Below are 19,192 nucleotides of genomic sequence, written 5' to 3'. Positions count from 1 at the left end.
CTTTGATCCCCTGTCCTTGTCATTTGAGTGTTTGCACATCCTCGTTCCTTGAATGCCTTGTTCTTTGCTGCCTGTAGTTATGTGTGAAATATTCAGAATGTTACACAGATGAGGAGAGATACAGGATCCAGTCTTCTTAAGCATTGCAGAAACAGAGTTGACATTTGAACTCAAGGCGATGGGCTGGTGATAGGGGCAGCCTGGATAACTTTATTTGAAACTTAAGAACATCCGTGTGGTTCCTTGTTACTTTCTGGGTGGGCCGGTGGCATGGGGGCCATTTTACAGATGGGAAGACGGAAACAGCAGAAGGTAGAAGAATACCTTTGTCTGTTCGTTCCACCAACAGAGACTAGAACTAGCAGCAGAACATGAACCTCCGCATCCCTGAGTTTCATTTAAGCTGCGCTCAGTTCCCTGGGCTCTGTGTCCACAAGGCCTGAGAAGAGAAAGTAGTGTGATCATTTTATTTTTTTTATATATTATTTATTTTACTTTAAGCTGCACTGGGTCTTCACTGCTGCGTGGGCCTTCTCCAGTTGCAGCAAACAGGGGCTACTCTTCGTCATGGGGCTTGAGCTTCTCATTGCGGTGGCTTCTCTTGTTGCGGAGCACTGGCTCTAGGCAAGAGGGCTTCAGTCGTTGCAGTGCGTGGGGTCAGTAGTTGTGGCTTAGTTACTCCTCGGCATGTGGGATCTTCCTGGACCAGAGATTGAACCTGTATTCCCTGCATTGGCAGGCGGACTCTCAGCCGCTAGACCATCAGGGACGTCCCAGTGGTCATTTTACTTTTTGTCCAAATGTCATGAGAGTGATAACATTAGTAAGAGAAGCTCCTAAGGGCCTGCTCTTTCATGTCACTCAAGGTAGTGGATCATGGGTTCCCAGTTCTTCAAACAGTAGATGGTGGGTGGGCAGATCCTTCAAAATACCTCACTGAGTGGTAAGGACGGACTTGATGGATGTGAAAGACTACCTGCCAGAAGGGAGTCAAGCTGGCTTGGCAAAGGCAGCAGCTTGTGTGCTTGGGAAACTGGAAAAAAAGACCCTTAATGGGCTGTGACAATTTGTAGAGTCATAAACTCCTAAGTCAAGGCGACATTGGACGTTTGCAGTGACTTTCAGATCCACTTCCTCTGCTTCCACTCTTTGCTCTGTTCTGTGTTTACTGTAATGTAGGTCAGTAGGCTGGGAGGGCCTAGAAATACAAGGGATGTAGACGAGAGCCTGCCAGCTCTCAGTCCACTGCCTAGATGTGGTAAAAGCCCTCTCTTTATACCAAGAAATCACAATTGCAGTTTATGACTTGTCCTCTGGACAATAACTGTCTCTGGAGGTAAGGCATCTGCCAGTGGTCTGATAGATTCATTCAAGAGGTGATGTATGATTTTCTCATGCTAAAGCATTTTAAAGCTTCTGCATTAAGGAGGAAAAAATATCCAATAATCTCATTCCCTTTAGAGAGAACAGGTCCCTAGTACCACTGGATCTGCCAAGAAAAAATAAATTATATGGTGAGTGTGGCTAGGGCTCTGTGTTAGGCCTGTAGGGGGGGCTAATTCTGCTAATCTTGCTTTTGAAACTTGGTATCAGGCCCTCACTGGATCTCAGTTTCCAAATACATATATTTGTGTGTCAGTACAACATGAAATGTGACTCTTTGGGGTACAGTATCAGAGCTCCTCCTAGGAGCTTGTAGCGCCGGGAGCCTGCACTGTGCGTTCTCCATCCTTACCCATGACGCTGACGCACAACGTGAGAGTCAGCCATGGGGGCCTGAGAAAGGAAGGGATGGTTCTTCAGCTCTGGCTGCCTTGTAACTGTCACGTAACTTAAAGAGGCAGACTGGGGACTTCCCTGGAGGTCCAGTGGTTAAGGCTCAGAGCTCCCAATGCAGGGAGTAGGGGTTCCATCCCTGGCCAGAGAACTAAGATCCCACAAGCCTCATGGTGAAACCAAAAAATAAATAAAAGAAATAGACTGGCCAGGTTTGAATCCAGGCTCTGCCAACTGTGAGTGGAGCAACCTTGAACAATGTACTTAACCCTTCCAGGTCACAGTTGTGTTAACCGTAAAACAAGGCTTGTAACAGGCTCTTGTGAGGATTAAATGAGTTAATACAGGTAATCCACTGGTACTGTTGTCGTCTTCCCTAAGATGCATTTAGGGGCCTGTCTCAGTGCAGCTCTTTATCTAAGACGTGGAAGTGAAATACAAACACAACATTCTCTCTACTTTCTGACCCTTGGAAGGCAAAGATTCCTTTAAGAAAATGTTAGATGTCAGTCCTCACTGTGGCAGTACATCCCCGTATTGACTTTCCCCGTAGATGTTATCTAAAGACAATCACACACTTTGGAAAGCCATTAACGCCAGCGGCACCGTGTCCGGTCCTGATAGGGTAGTATATGTGTCAGTCATCTGTCTGCGCAGGTCCCCAAGGACTTGTTGCTACAATAGCCCATAATCACTCTAAGGATCAGTCCAGCAATTTGCATTTTTAAAAGTCCCTAACTACCTATTTTCACAACAGACAGGCCCTGTTCTCCAAAGCTCCAGATGGGATCAGTCTCCTTTCTAAAGAGGGCATGTGAGCTTCCTCTCGGAGTCAGCCGCTCTTTAGCATGAGGAATGAGCTCTCAGAAAAGGTTGCCCATCCCTTTGGTTTTCAAGCTTTTCCCCCTGCGCACACGTAAAATAGGGGCACACCTGACCCCATCTGGGGAGTTGTTTAGTTTCTCATCCAGTGTTCCTTGGGTCTGGTAGGAAACTGTACCAGGTCTGTTTGACGCCATGAGTGCGCGGAGGTAATTGGCCGGCAGTCTGCTCCCCGCTCTCTGGTGGAATTGTCATTCAGGGATCCACTGCCTCCGACCCTCTAAGAGAGCCCGCGTGGGCATGGTGGCCTAGAGACTCAGGATGGGAGAGCCCGCACGAGCATCACTCTAGAGCTTCTAGACGAAGTCAGAGTTCTGAGGCTCTGCCTGGGCATTGAGACTCGGGAATGATCGTGTTTATGAATGTGCTATTATAAATGTGCTAAAACTTTTTGAAGTTTCAAAGCCTTTGATGTTTGTCACTCACTTATGTCCAACTCTTTGTGACCCTCTTGGCGACCCCCTCAGTCGTGTCCGACTCTCTGCAACACTATGGACTATAGCCCACCAGGCTCCTCTGTCCATGGGATTCTCCAGGCAAGAATACTGGAGTGGGTTGCCATGCCCTCCTCCAGGGCATCTTTACAACCCAGGGATTGAACCTGTGTCTCTTACATCTCCTGCATTGGCAGATGGGTTTTTTACCACTGGGAAGCCTATCAGAGCCTTTACATTTTTAAAAAATTATTTATTTATTATTTCTTTGGCTGCATGGAATCTTGGTTGGAGCACGCAAGATCTTCATGGTAGAGTTTGGATCCTCTAAATTGTGGTGCATGGGCTTATTAGTTGCTCCTCGGCACATGAGATCTTAGTTCCCCAACCAGGGATGGACCCCACTGCATTGCAAGGCAGATTCTTAACCATCACCAGGGAAGTCCCTCAGATTTTTTTCCTAAGAAAAAGCAAACAAAATTTGTTTTTTTTTATTCCTCTCCTTGCCATTTACTAGCAAAGCAACTAGCCCAAAGCAACTTTGGGCTCTTGTCTCCTTGGGGCTCACTTTCCTCTATGTAAAATACATTTCCTATCTTAAGGTGAAGACCAGAGGGTCTCTGAATGTTAAATTCTTTTTAATTTCTAGTACTCTCTTATGCTATGAAGATGTGTCTTGACTTGTAGCCAGGGAGCTGTGTTAGGTTGGGGCAGGGAGAGAATAGATTGGGGCACTGGTGGGGAGTCTAAAAAAGTGACTACATGTGAGAGAATTCTGTGTTAGTGCGATTACATACTAGTGATACATAAATTACTATGTGTTAGCAAGGTTCAGAATGGGAGTTATAGAGCATAACAGTTAAAAAATTTTTTTTTCCATATTACAGAAGAGTTAAGTGCCATGTGGTGATGGTGGCGATGTAGTTCATGATGAGAACAAGTGGTCCTAGAATTATTGCTGGAAGCAAAAGGATCCTTCAGAGTCCCACTACCCAACTGTTGTTTGAATTTCCGCTGTAGCTCCATTACCAAATAGTCATTCAGTGATGCTTGAAAAACTCGACTGAAGGGCAACTCAGTACTCTTTAAGCCAATCCATTTAATCTGTATGAAGTTCTTCCTAGTCTGTTTCTCTATACAGACAAACTAATTCCTCTTAAATAGTAGTTCAGAATTAACAAAGTGACTCCAGTTTGATGCTCTGGCCTATTGTAGAACTGAATAGAACCGAACTCTTTCCCATGTATTTTTGCTTTCAAAGTCGTCTTGTCTCAAGAACAAATGTAGTGAAGATGAAAATGCTCTTCAAAGATAGCAAAGAAATTGGATTCATAACATTCCGGCCAGCTGAAAATATGAAATGAGTTTTAATTACTGGAGGAACAGCTAAAACTCACCACTCTGAAATAGTACTCTCTAGAACCTTAGGGATCTGCTGCATGCTGTCCGCCCAGGCTTTTATGCCTTTCCATCACCCGCCTTGTCAAAAGTCAAGGTTGTGATACAGGACTGGAAGATAGGGTCTTTTTTTTTTTGCTGCACTGGGTCTTCGTTGCTGCACGTGGGGTTTCTCCAGTTGTGGAGAGTGGGGGCCCCTCTCCAGCTGCGGTGCGTGGGCTCCTCGTCGCGGTGGCTGCTCTTATTGCCGAGCGCTAGCTCTCTGCACACGGGCATCAGGAGTTGAGGCTCTTGGTCGTAGTTGCTCCTTGCAGCATGTGGATCTTCCCAGACCAGGGATCAAACCTGAGTTCCCTGCATTGGCAGTGGATTCAGTGGATTCGCAACCACTGGGCCACCAGGGAAGTCCAAAGATAGGTCTTTTTGAGAGCTATATATTCAGATACTAGTTAAATTAGTTTAGTGGGACTTGTTTCAGGACTCAGTAGGGTGATGTAGACTGAGGGACTCTGAAGCCCCCCGGGCACACAAAACCAGGATACTAATTTCTCACTCTCTCAGCTCAGGGAGCAATCTCTGGCTCACACATATGTGTGACCTCCGCTCTATGTCTGCCCTCTCTCCAGAGCATCCTATCCAGCCCCCAGGACTGGATGCTCCCGGAGTCTTGGAATCAAGAGATGCCTCCACTTCACAGGTTCTGGGGTGTGTAGGGTCTGTACATGTTCTGCCTGTCATAAAACATCGTCCCTGAACTCAAGCTAAGTGCCCCCCAAGGCCTGGTGCCCTCAGCAGAGCAGCTCAGCATCTTCATCTTCCCAGTCATTTAGATGTTATGCCTCCTTGTGCTGGATTTTCTTCACTTTTCTTTCCAGCCATGTTCATCGTTCTGTCTTTGCAAATTAGTGTTCAGTCAAAGTTCTGCTGTTGTGTCTCTCCCCCTCCTCTCCCCTTAACCTTTCTTCTCCCCCCAGCCCCTGCCTGAAACCCAAGTAAATTAGCTTCTCACCCCTGCCCCCGAGTTTTAAAAAAATTCCCATACTCCTCCAGCAGTGTCTGTTCTTGGATTTGCAGTCAGCAGCCATCTCCAATAACCATCCGGCTGTCAGCTCTGCAGCTCCCCACTACCTCCCACCTCCCCCATCACTCACCAGAGGAAAAAGAGAGCCAGGGCCAGAGCTTGAAATATATCATGCAATAGTGTATCATGAATTTGTTGTGAATCACAGCGGTGAAGCAGGTTTATTTATTTCTGAGACCTTAAATCAATACAAAGTAGGTCTCTTAGTTCTGAAGCTGGGATGGAGTGTGAAAAAATGAGCCCATTGTACTCTTAAAACTTTGGGGAAAGGAGATGACAGCTATATAATTCCATTTACCAGGCACTAGGGGCTTTAATGTGAAGGTGACAGGGAGCTCTTTGTGCATTTAGAGCACCATATCTTCTAAATAAAAGATCTGTAGACTTGATAGTGGAGCATAGCTCTGAGTTTAATAATCTCCAAGCATTAGACCGAGCCAATATGTTCCCAAGTCAGAGAGGTCCCCCCCAAACACTCATAAATTAAAAGTGCAAGAACTGCACACAGTGGTAGATTAGAAATGCAAGGACTTCAGTCTTCTGGGGCGAAGACGGACCTGGTCCCTGGCTGTGCACAGACTGCTGTGTGAATATGATAAAGACGCAGGAAACGAGACTGTTTAGAAACCTGACTCCTGACTGTTCATCATTCTCATGAATGTCCCCTGTGCATGGATCCAGATCTGGCTGTGTCCCCTGTCATTCAGAGCGGCTGCCTTCACACAGTCTAATCAGCTAATGTCCACCGTCAGGAGTGTTGAATTATGAAAGGAGAAGCTTTAAGAGCAGTTTAGATTGATACAAATTACCATGCCCAGGCTTCGAGTTTTTCTGGTTTATTCTTGATTGAGTCTTAATAGTTTAAATGTCTCAGAGTCTAGAATTTAAGCCCTTTAAAATAGTTTGCACATAAGAGGAAGTGAGAAATCAGTGTTTATTTAGGAAAGGAACTCATCCGAATTTAACCAAGAGTATAAGATGCAAATATGGGAAGTCAAGACCGTTGGAACATATCATCAGCTTGTGGGTATCTTCATTTTCTATCTAACCCTTTGATAAAATGTCTTCTCAACAGATAAAGCAGGTTTATGCAGCTCAGTAGAGCAACCCTAATGTGATACGACTTTATAGTATATAGAGTTACTAGCTTAATTCTAGCCCAGGTAAAGAATTTTGAAAGAAAAACCCAGCATCTCCACTGGCGAAAACTAAAAGGAGAGGCAAACCAAGCTACTCGTTTTGCTTAAGGAGCCCCAACACATATTAGCACTAATAGGAAAGGCTTCTGTTGCTTACAGTAGTTCAGCTTGCTGAAAATACCAACCCGGGCTGAGTTTTTATAGAGCAGTGAGAAGGGTGGCAGTTCCCCAGCATTTACTGTGTGAGTAAAGGCACAACTGTGCCTGTTGTGTTAAGACAGTGACAGGCTTTTCATGTGTTTTAAGAGGAAAACATTAAATTGCCGCCCACCAGATATAGATGAGAAAACACAAACAGAAAGGCTGAAGAGATGAAAGGTCGGTATTACTCCCTAAGAAGCCAGGTCACAGAAGGCACCAAACTCTGTGCCTCCACTGGTGGGCAGAGGCAGTCACACTGCCAGCTGCCTTCCAGTACCAACCTCATGTCCCATATCTAGTCAGAAAAACCACTGGGAGGTGACTGGGGGAAGAAAAAAAAAAACTATATATATATATATAAGAGTTCTCACAACTCAATAATAGGAAACAACCCAGCAACTTTTTACAACTCAAAAAACTTTTTAAATGGGTAAGAAATTTGAACAGACCTTTCACCAAAGGTATAAGGATGGGTAAATAAGCACATAAAAAGATATTATCATTAGCAAATAAAAATATATTTATCATTAGTCATTCAGTTCAGTTCAGTCGCTCAATCATGTCTGACTCTTTGCGACCCCATGAATCGCAGCACGCCAGGCCTCCCTGTCCATCACCAACTCCCGGAGTTCACTCAGATTCACGTCCATCGAGTCAGTGATGCCATCCAGCCATTCATCCTTGGTCGTCCCCTTCTCCTCCTGCCCCCAATCCTTCCCAGCATCAGAGTCTTTTCCAATGAGTCAACTCTTCGCATGAGGTGGCCAAAGTACTGGAGTTTCAGCTTTAGCATCATTCCTTCCAAAGAAATCCAGGGCTGATCTCCTTCAGAATGGACTGGTTGGATCTCCTTGCAGTCCAAGGGACTGTCAAGGGAGACACAAATTAAAACCACAGTTAGACCCTACTAATATAAATCTAAGTTGACATACTAAATGTTGGTGAGGATGCAAAACAACTGGAAATCTCACGTGTTGGTGGGACTGCACAATGGTACACTCACCTAGAAAAAGTTTAGCTTTCTTTTAAAAAAGTTATCCACTTACAGTATATCCTAGCAATCCTGTTGTTGTCCAGTTTCTAAGTCGTGTCCAACTCTTTTTGACCCCATGGGCTACAGCAGGCCAGGCTTTGCTGTCCTTCCCTGTCTCCTGGAGTTTACCCAGATTCACGTCCATTGAGTCAGTGATGTTATCTAACCGCATCATCCTCTGATGCCCTCTTCTCCTTTTGCCAGCAGTCTTACTCCTAGGTATTTACTCAGCAGAAATGAAAACGTGCATTGATACAAAAACCTGTATGGGAATGTATAGCAGCTTTATTCGTAGTTGCCTGACCCTGGAGACAACTTAGATGTCAGCTAACAGCAAGCAGATGGACAGGTGGTAGTATTTCCGTAAAATGGAATACTACTCTGCAGTAAAAAAGGAGCTGCCACCTGTGTGAGCATCAATGACTCTCAGATGTATAATGCTACTGAAAGAAGCTAGCATTCTAGAAAGGGCAACGTTGTTGAGACACAAGGATCCATGTTGGTCAGGGGTGGGAGAAGGGAATTGATTACAAAGGAAATGAGAACATTTTGGGGGCTGATGAAAATTTTGGGGGCAGTTGTGGGTGGTGGTTACACACCTGTGTGATGTCAGATTTCATAGAGTTGTACACCTAAAAATGGACAATTTCACTATATTATATGTCAATAGACCAGACTTTTACTTTTTTTTTTTTCTGTATTTGGAAATAATTTATTGTCAGTGTGCTCAAGTCTGCAGCTAAATAAGCAGTTGATGGATCCCTGAGATGAGTGATTTTATCTGGCATCAGTTTTGACTCTGGAAGTCTATGCCTTTTTCTCATACGTTTGACAAGTAAACTGTCATGAGGTTCCTCTCTACCCCAGTTCCTCCTTCTGCCATCTACCTCATTCCTCTATTCTCCCTGTATCTCAGTTTCTTTTTGCATAAGTATCATTTCTTTTTTAAAACATTTACTTATTTTTGACTGCACTGGGTCTCCGTTGCTACACACGGCCTCTCTCTCGCTTTGGTGCGCTGGCTTCTCATCGCAGTGGCTTCTCTTGTTACAAAGCCCTGACTCTAGAGTGTGGCCTTCAGTCATTGTGGCTCACAGGCTCAGTTGTGGCGTGTGGGACCCTAGTTCCTGGGCCAGGGATCCAGTCTGTGTCCCCTGCATTGGCAGGCGGATTCTTAACCGTGGGACCACAAGGTAAGTCCCGTAAATATCCTTTCTATACCACTGGTAGCACAGTCCCTTTGCTCCAGTTTATCCATCAGCAAACCTGACCAGTTTGTAATTTTGCTGCTTATAAAGAAATTTTTGGGCTTCCCAGGTGGCGCAGTGGTAAAGAATCTACCTGCCAATGCAGGAGACGCCAGAGTCCCCTGGAGAAGGAAACAGCAACCCACTCCAGTATTCTTGCCAGGAAGATTCCACGGACAGTCTGTTGGGGTTGCAAAGAGTTGGACAAGACTGAGTGCACACACACACACACACACACACACACACACACACAAAGAGATTTGGGTCTTGCTGTGGGTGGCATTGAATCCAGCCTCGGCTCACACCAGAGGCTGCCCCATCCTGTGCCACCAGTATGCCACTGTGTCCCTTCTCTAGCCCCAGCCCTCCAGCTGCCAACCAGCACTCCAGTGATATAATAGAGGCAACAAAGCAGGCGAGGGATTTGCAACCCTGGGTCTCTGTATTAAGGGACTATATTTTGGAACCCCCAAATATTCTTGGTCTCATCGGCACTGGTCCTGTCTCCCTAGAGGTTTAATTCCATTCACCCTTGGATGTATTCCTGGAGAAACATTTACACAGTAATATGTGCTGCGCCACTTAAAATTGTTAATTGGAGATTGAATTACTTGTCAGCTTTTAAAAATGTAGTCCTCTCAGGTCAAGGAGGAGGGTGTCAGCACCAGGAGTAGATGAGCTATTACATTTTTTTCTTCCCCTTCCTCTCTTCACTCCCCCTCCCTCCTCCTCTCTCGCATCCTTTCTCCTTTCCTTTGTCCCTATTTTAACACTTCTTCCTTCTTCCCACCTCTTCTTTCTCATCTCTCTCTCCCTTTCTGCCTTAACCAAACCTTTATCAATAACCCGACAGATCCCAGAGTGACTTCAATGTCTAAAATCATGGAGGAAATCCAGTGATGACAGTTGCTCAGGAAATTTACAAAGCCCCTCCTGAAATCCTCTTGAGAGTGGAAATACCCTAATGAGAAAGAGGATGGACTCCACGTGCATAGCTGAATTCTTAGATCCACCAGGAATGTTTAAAGGGGAAAAGGTTGGATAAAGTGGGAGAAAACAGCAGCAGAATTTTCATTTTTTAATGCATTGATATGCATCATTATTTTTCACATTTGCAGCACACAATTGCAAATATTTGCTTATAAGTCTGAGGGGCCCTGATGTAATATGTATATATCAGGACAAAAGCAATCTTTTTTGAAAAAAATTGAGCTAAAGTTGCATCTATGAAACTTGGAAGGCTCGAAAGCCTGTATGCTGACAAATATCCTGACAAGTAAATACTACACTCATTCAGTATTACACAGTGATTTCATTTGCACAGAACCTCACAGTACTCTGCCACTTCACTCAGACGTCTGGAGCACTGGGGAAGGGAAGAAACGAGTTTATCTTGATCTCCAAAAAGGGATTTAAGGGCGAGAGCAGGCGGTATATTAGACTGTTTTCATTGCCTGTCAGCTGGGGTAAACCTGAGCTGTCTGCAGCGTCTCCAGATAAGCAGCCACAGCAGCAGTGTCTCAGGCGTGTGTGTGTGTGTGTGTGTGTGTGTGTGTGTGTGTGTGTATGTGTATGACTGCATTCATTTGTACTGCCTGTGCATCTCAGAATTTCTAAAGGCTCTGCAGCATCTTTCATGGAGCCTCTAACATTGGCGTTCTGCTAATCACTGGCTAGAGGCAGTGCCCTTGATTCCCAGGTCCGCCAGCTGGAATGACTGAGTACTGGCTGAGGCTTAATTTTATGTGGAGAGTGAACGGAGATCCTCTTTCAGGCTGAGCCCTCATTCAGCTCTGTCGGCATCGACACTCTTCAGCAGGGGACCTGAGATGGTGCCTGTTCCTAGTATTTCATGGCACTGCCTCTCGACTCAGACTTGGGAGGAGGCAGCAAAGTAGGGCCTCAGCAGAGTCCCCTGTTTTGAGTGGTTCCTGTGTTTAAGTGGTTATTGATGCTGATGGGCAGATAAAGCAAGAGTTTGAATCATGTAGTGTAAAGTGTGCAAGGAATAATTTCAGAAATGGAATGTGGCAAGCAGCATGACCTCTACACGAATGGGCGTGTCCAGGTTGTAAAAAACTGATGAATGAAGCTCACCTACTTCACGAAAATGTTCTGTTGATGAGGGTTGTGTACCCCGGGCTTTACCATAGAAGGTTGGTAGGGCAACAGAGCGAAGACTGTAACAGTCGTTCTGTCTAGGTGGGTCATTTTCTCTGCCCTCCTGATGCTCATCAGGGTTAACATAACTGCTCCAGTGCCATCATTTCAAAGTTGGGCAGAATGGGTTTAGTCTTTGCCCAGATTCAGCTTCTGCAGTTGGAGCTTTTGTTGTGACGTATTCTGAAATCATTAAGACCACTTGAGTCAGCCCCGACCCCTGTCAGTAAGGAGCTGTTGTACGCCCTCATTCTCCTGGTGCATGCTGCAAACATATGGTCATTGAAGATGAACTGGAGGCTCCTGCCTTCTCTTCCCCAATTGTTAAGTAGCCATGATTGTTTGCATTTGTTTGTGGTTAGTGAAGCAGGCTTCATTTTTTGTGTGTCCTTCTCCTCTGCACCTGCCCCCACCCCCTACCGCCTACCTCCTGCGATAAGGCTGACCAGAGAGAGCTCTTCGGATACTCTGTCTGTCATATAATTTTTATCTTTAGTTCCCAAATGTAATGAATCCTCTCAGATGGCAAACATTTCTTTAGCCCAGGATGGTGTTCTTGGCTGTAGTAAGCCCTGGTTTTCTTCCTCAGAGGAGAAGAAATGTAGAAATACTGCTGCCTTTTCAGAACAATGCCAAGATGTCAGAACCTGAGTTTCCACTGGTAAAGGGAAGACATGCTAAGTGATTAACTCCTGCTCCTTCCTGATCTGACTCCCATTAGATGTAAGAATATGGGGTGGAATGGGTGGACAAGGAAGCCTCCAGGAGGAACCCAGTTCTGGAGGCTCTCTTCCTCTTTGAAATGAGCGGGGCAAAGATGTCTGAGGAAGGTGTATTTGAACAGCTAAGCATCTCTTTGTCAGTTTCAGTCCCTTTTTCTGAGACTGGTTCTCTATGGGGCCTTACTGATTTGGGAGAGGCATGAGGTTCTAAGTGGTTGGACGTTATCAAGTCCTAGAGACAGGGTTTCATGGGAAAGAAAATAGCATTTCTGAGTACAAAATAGCCCTAGCTATTTTCTTGCTTCTAGGCAGCAAGGCATTCTGGCCCCTGACATACTCTCTGGGTATCAGATATTCAGGGTCAGTGCAGTGTCTCCTTTTTATTTCTTTTCCCCCTTTCCAATTTTATTTTAATAATTAAAAATACTGCTGATCACACCAAATGACTTCTGGCAGAGAGGCAGTCTGTCCCAGAAGGACCAGCTGTGGGCCATCGGGTTTATGACGTCCATAAAACCAGAGCCAGATCGGAGCGCGGCCTCCCTGAGTGACAGGGCTTCTGCCTCCACCAGGGACCCCCGTCATCTGACTGCTCTGGACATTTGCTGGGGATTGGGTTTGTTGTTGTTTTTCTTCACTCTGTCTTGTTTCCTGGTGCATGTGCGAGTGTGCATGTGTGCACACATTTAAAGATAGAAAGGAAACAGGTATGTAATGCCCTCTGCCTGTTAGAAAGACTAAAGCCATAAAAATAACAAACGGCGTGTATTTGCTAGAATGTCAAAGTTATGAGTTTATTTTGTAATGATGTGCTCCTGCCTTCATGAGGTAAACTGGCCGTGGCGGAGGTGTTATTAGTAATATGGACGCAGTGGAGCAGAAAGCCAAGTGACCGAGAGATCAGTGTATCAGTCAGGGAGAGGGCAAATGGAAAGAGACAGCAGGAGAATGAGAAGAGAACCGCGGCGCCTGGGCTGAGATGAAAGACAGACCGGGCGGAGGAAGGGAGCCCAGTGGCCAGATTCGGCTTCCCCGCTTCCAGAGGCTCCTTCAAAGGCGCTGCTGGGCATGTCGCTCAGCTCAGAGGTGCCTGTGAAGGCTTGTCTCTCTGCTTCCCTAGTAAGGAAAGCAGAAATCTGAGAGCCATTTTGCCTCCCATATTCCTTTCAGAAGAGTCTCTTCCACCTTTCCTCCTGCTGTGTAGTTGCTAAGTGAGTGTCTGATTCTTTTGTGACCCCGTGGACTGTAGCCCTCCAGGCTCCTCTGCCCATGGAATTTTCCAGGCAAGAATACTGGAGTGGATTGTGATTTCCTTCTCTAGGGGTTCTTCCCCACCCAGGGATCGAACCAGCGTCTGCTGCATTGTCAGGCGGATTCTTTACCAGTGAGCCCCCTAGGAAGCCTGCCCCTCTTCCCTTTGTAGCTGAAGCTAAATGGAACCCAGGCCAGCTGGGTCCCAGAGAGGTGATGGCTCTGGCTGCCCCCTTCCTCAGCCTTCGGCAGGTCTTGATCCCAGGGCTGACCCAGCCTGTAGGGTAGCCGCTCACAGCTCTGAACAGGAAGGGGCAAAATGGGAATATACAGGTAGAATTCGCTGGTCTCTCCTTTATTAGGTTCTCCCCCAGAGGCTGGAAATGAATAAAAGTAAGGAATTTTGTGTTGTGGTTATTTTCCAGAGGAGGAGGAGAAAGGGGAAAGAAAGAAAAGGTAACATACAGTAAGCGGCTCCACAACTGTTACGAGCTCTCCAGGGCTACCGTAGATGACTGGCAATTACTACACACTCAGCAGTTTGCAGGAGTCTGTGGTCAGGCTGCCCAGCTTCCATCTGCTGGGTCAGAAAACCTCCCTCCCCAAAAGAAATTATTAACCAATCTTCAAGGGGAAAAGAAACCCTACAGTTTCCGAGTCGAAGAATGTTCTTTCTTTTTTTTTTCTTTTTTAAAGGAAACTTTATGGTTTCCAATCACAGGTGCCCTTTACCCTCACAAGAGCTAAACTCCTCCAGGGGTGGATAGACCAGGAAATTGAGACCCTGAAGTCCCTGGAACCTGGGGAGGAAAGGACCCAGGAGAAGTGGGTTTGGGCATAAATCATAGCCCAGTGCCCAGCACACAAAGAGGACTTTAGGCTCAAGGCTGCATGTATGTGTCATGAGTTGCTTCAGGATTTCACTTGAAACATCAAATGTAAAGGGGAAAAGTAACCCTTGGAAAAAATGATGAGTCCATACCTCTCGATGCTTCTGTTTAACTGAGACTCGTTGCTCGAGGGTGTCAGCAGCCAAGCACTCCCCCTTCTGCGTCTGCAGGCAGCAGCGTGGCGTGGCCTGCGTCTCGGGGCCCCAGCGTTACCCTCCGCTGTGATCTCCCCCGAGAGCCCAGGATGCCACCACGCATCTGTGGTGGCTGATAGAGAGGGGCTTGCTGGTGTTTAAACTGCAGCAGAGAATGTGGTTGTCTAAAACGCCCTTTGTGTCTTCTGAGTTTTCTTTTTAGGACAAAGGTCCAGACAGTCGCTCGACACAGCCCACAGAGGCCGGGCTCTCTGTCTTGCAGAAAAAAGAATCCATTTTAGTGGCAGTTACGAGGCAGACCTTGCCTGTCTCTCTGACTGGATGAACACCTTCTCTCTGGCCTGTTTCTCTAGGTCCTCGGGAGGGAAGTATACACCTCGAACAACCAGCTGGGGGGCATTCAGATCATGCACAACAACGGGGTGACGCACAGCACCGTCTGTGATGACTTTGAGGGGGTGTTCACCGTCCTACACTGGCTGTCTTACATGCCGAAGGTGAGTCCTCCCCGCTTGCTGCCAGCACCGAAAAGCCCGAAGAACCCGGCCTTTTCACCACAGCTCACTGCCTCAGTGTGTGAGACTCGTTTATGGGAGAAGGATTTTTTTTCTTACAAAATATTCTCTAGAAGCTGTTGATTTCTCTTTTTTTTTTTTTCTTAGAGCCATCTTTTGCCTCCTACCTTTCTTTAAAAACGCCTTTGGATTTCAGGGGTCAGGCCCGCTTCTGATGATTTCCAGCCAGGGAAGCCTTGAGTCCTGTCTAGGCTCAGACCCCAGCTTCTCACTGTGGAGCTTTCCCCTTTGTCGTCGGTGTCCACCCCTCTAGGGGACTTCCCAGAGAGCCTGGGCGCACTGAAGTCAAGAGTCCAATCGCCGCACTTTCTACCAGGCTCCCACGTGAGACTTGGCAAGCTGCACCTGTTCCTCAGGGCCTGGCTCTCGATTGGGGTGCTTCCAGCTGATGGATGGGACTAACGGGTGTGCTTCCATATGTGGGTCCTGCTCTCTCTGTCTGTCACGGTTGTTGCTGAGTTACGAGTTGTTCACCGACCGCTGTGCTCTTTCCCTCCCATCGCCTTCTAGAGTGTATACAGTTCAGTTCCTCTCCTGAATTCCAAGGATCCAATAGACAGAGTCATCGAGTTTGTGCCCACGAAGGCGCCGTATGACCCTCGGTGGATGCTGGCAGGCCGGCCTCACCCAAGTATGTGCATGTTAGACGGTCTGTGGCACCCTGGCCCTCATGCTTACAGTCTTTCCTTCCGTCACTAACCGATTCCTGCCCAATAGCATGTGACAAAGGAAAGAGAGCCCCTGTAGTACCTGGGAATGAGGGAAATCTGGAAAAACAACAGCTCTCTGAAGAAAAAGGTAGAAAACCCATCAAGAGCAAATGAAAAAGGAATGAAATCAGCTGTTGAGTCAGTTCTAAGCACTGTAGTCATTAGTACGTTTCTTCTGTTTATTCTGTTATTGGAGCCATTATTACCTAATGGCCGCAAAAAACTTTAAAACAGTTAAATATAAGCCATAAAGTCAAAGAGTAATCGGACCAGAATCTGCGAGCATCTAGTCTGTGTAAACAGATGCTTCATTTATTCTGCGGCCACTTTTGAAGCTGTGTTTCTCCGTTCAGTGCTGTCAGGCCCTAGTGGGGGCACTGGCTCGCTCCTTGCAGTAGTAAGGACGCTGTTAGTTGTGGTGCCTGGGTTTAGTTGCTCCGCAGTGTGTGGGATCTTCCCAGACCAGGGACTGAACGCAGGTCCCCTGCATTGGCAGGCGGTTTCATACCCACTGTACCATCAGGGAAGTTACTGTCCTTCCCTGGTTGGAAGACAGAACTTTTAATTTGATAGCTATATTGAGCTAGAACAAGCCCTTCCTCCATATTTATCTAATATATCCCTCTGTTTGGGGGCTTATTTTACCAAACTTAAAAAGCAACAACAGGGGAAAAAAGAGGTAACTCCACCTAAGGCAAATGTACATCCTTGTTTGTCAGTCCACTTGGCGATTTTAACAAACTTTATTTAGCAGGAAGTTCTTTTGTGAAGCCCCAAATCCTCCTGCTACATTTCGAATCTACCTTTTTAGGCTTTGGGGGAAAGTGTTCTTTTTTGCATGTTTCTTGCAACTATTCCCTCCCCCACCCCCCTTCAAAGGGCCGTATTTAAAAGAATGGAATGCAGAAGATAAATTTAAAAGTCATTGTGATTTTGCTGAAAGAGAAAGAGGTATTCAGGGCCTTCCCTGGCAGTCCAGGGGTTAAGACTTTGCGCTTCCAAAGCAGGGTGCATGAGTTGGATCCCTGGTTGGTGAACTAAGATCCCCATGCTTTGTCGTGCAGCCAAAGAGATAAAAAAGAAAAAAAGAATTCTTCCTAAGGAAAGCTTAGTAATCCTATGTGGGCACCCCCTGAAAAGCCAGGTGGGACTGTGAAGCACTTCCATATACACCATCTTATTTGGATTTCCTGTTTCTCAGAGATAAAATGAGATGACCATTGCACAAACTCAGAGAAGTTAAGTGATTTGGGCAAGGTCACACAGCTAATACTTAGGAGTTTGGCTTAATTCGGAAACCTAACTATAGACAGAAAAATCACCAGAGTAGGGTTGACTTTAATTTAAAACCTTACCTGTTGCCGCCAATGCCCTTTCTTATTAATCTTAATAAAATTAAATAGTTTTTCTGACATAGAAAAGTCACCATAGTAATCTTTGCTCTACCTCTCATTTTTAGACCAAAACTTATAAGAAGAGCCACGAGCCTAAGATATCTATCAGTCATAAAATGCAGGACTTTTCTGGGAGAAATCAGAACAAGACCTAATCAGTGTTCTCCTGGGAATAATGCAGACCCATGTTAAGTGGCTTCTACGTTCTACTGATGAACTGAACATGACCTGCTCTTTGAGGGGGCCCAGTAAAGCCCACCGATAATACCTGTAGCCCTCCAATGACTCCCCTCCATCAACCAACATATTAGGCAGGAGGGATTTTAAAGAAAAAATATTTCCACTTTGAAGTGAATTCTGTAGTTCCAAATCATTGTTATTGAAGTAAGAACCATAAAATGATCCAAGCATACAAAGTTAAAATTTCAGTATCCTGGGCTTTCCCGGTGGCTCAGTGGTAAAGAATCCACCTTCCACGGCAGGGGGCATGGGTTCAATCCCTGGTCTGGGAGGGTCCCACATGCCTCAGAGCAACCAGGCCCAGGCACCAGGACTGCTGAGCTCGTGCTCTAGAGCCCGAGAGCGGCAACTAATGAGCCCACGTGTCCTAGAGCGCATGCTCTGCAACAAGAGAAATGCCCATGCAGCAGTGAAGACCCAGCACAGCCAAAAATAAATAAATAAATACAATTATTTTTAACCAAAACTTCGATAACCTGAGGCACTTAGAAGTTTGGTTTAGAACCCTCGTCAAAATCTGAACCCTTTTTCAAGAGTTGAACAGATGTGTGTGCACATGTAGATGGGCATTATCCTGGCTATTATTAATGAGAACCGCAGAATAAAATGAATTTGTGATAAACTAAGTTTTCTAGTTTTTGGATAATATTTTTTTCATCAACTCCCTAGTAATTCATCCTGCTGTCTCTGTGCAGCTAACACTCGCTCCCAAATCGAGTGACTTCAGATTTTAATTTAGTGGAAGCGTTAAAGAAAGCAGATGATTCCCTGTGATAAGTTAAAGCAGGTATCTTCTAGGTGAAAAGTTAAAGTCATTTATTAGAGGAGATAGTGCCACGATATTCTTCAAACTGACGCCCAACACGAGCCCAGAATCTAAACGATCGGCTTTGGGCTCATGATAGAGAGATAATTTTGAAATGGATGATCACATTTTACACGGGGGCCATAGAGGCAAGGGATGTAGAACACAGTAATTACAAGTTTAGTCTTGATAAAACACTCTCCATCCCGTTTAAGTCAGCAGAGGTTAGCTTGCTCGGATCTCCACTTTTAATTGGTTTTGGACTTGGGTTTTTAGGGGGCGGAGGGCCACGTTCAAATTAGAAGACTCACTGAGAAATGGTGAGCTGAGAGGGCAGCTAGGAAACAGCTGTTTGCAGAGGCTTTGATGGGGCCTTGGTCAAACATGGATACCTGTGGAACAGAAGTTGTTTCTCTTAAAGTAAGATGTTGAAAGTCATGTGTCTTGCCAGTGAAGGAAATCCCGTGCACAAGGGAGGTTAATGACATTAAGTGTAGGTATCAGAACCTCCTATTTCTGATACCTTTTAAGAGTGTATGGGCATGGCCCTTTCTTTTAGTAGGATTATCCTTGTCAGCTGTAAATAAAGCAAGTGTATCTTGTTGCTTTTCTAGCAGAGAAGCTCTTCCCCAAATTGGGGTCCTCATCTGATCATTTATATTGATACTTATCATTTGCCTATCTTCATATTTCCATTGAAAGAAAATCAGTGGAATCAAATTTTAAAATATTACCTGTAATAATTCAATCCTGTTTCCCTCCTTCAATGCAGAGCATGACTGTTACATGAATACAGTTTGTGCTATAATGATATAACAACAGCAAACAAAAGGAAATCAGTGGAATCAAACAAAATTGTAAGCTAAGTTTTAAAGTAGAAATAGACATTTTGAAAACATCTTTAATGACTCGGCTGCCTTTTGACAAATGTTTGTGGTGTTTCGTGAAAGAAGCCAGGTTATTTATTTAAAAGCACGCAAACTCTGCTAGCTGAACCCCATCGTTTAACAATAAATGATGCTTTCGCTGATAAATGATTCTTTTTATTCAGACTAGCAAATGAAATAGGAGATGAGGTCTGAAGGCAGATGAACATTGA

At 45.5% G+C, this 19,192-nt stretch overlaps 1 protein-coding gene across 2 annotated transcripts in view; it reads left to right on the top strand.

Annotated features, from left to right (window-relative positions):
• The window catches only part of ACACA (acetyl-CoA carboxylase alpha), a 214,412-nt gene that overhangs the window by 155,847 nt on the left and 39,373 nt on the right, over positions 1–19,192 (top strand). For both annotated transcript variants that reach the window (XM_068978814.1, XM_068978813.1), the window contains exons 44-45: positions 14,723–14,866; positions 15,455–15,575. In XM_068978814.1, coding sequence (XP_068834915.1) covers positions 14,723–14,866; positions 15,455–15,575 — 265 coding nt within the window. The remainder of the gene's footprint in view (positions 1–14,722; positions 14,867–15,454; positions 15,576–19,192) is intronic.

This window comes from Capricornis sumatraensis, chromosome 8 (assembly GCF_032405125.1).
Source record: "Capricornis sumatraensis isolate serow.1 chromosome 8, serow.2, whole genome shotgun sequence".
NCBI classification, from domain to species: Eukaryota; Metazoa; Chordata; class Mammalia; order Artiodactyla; family Bovidae; genus Capricornis; species Capricornis sumatraensis.
This window is presented reverse-complemented; position numbering and strand designations above follow the sequence as displayed.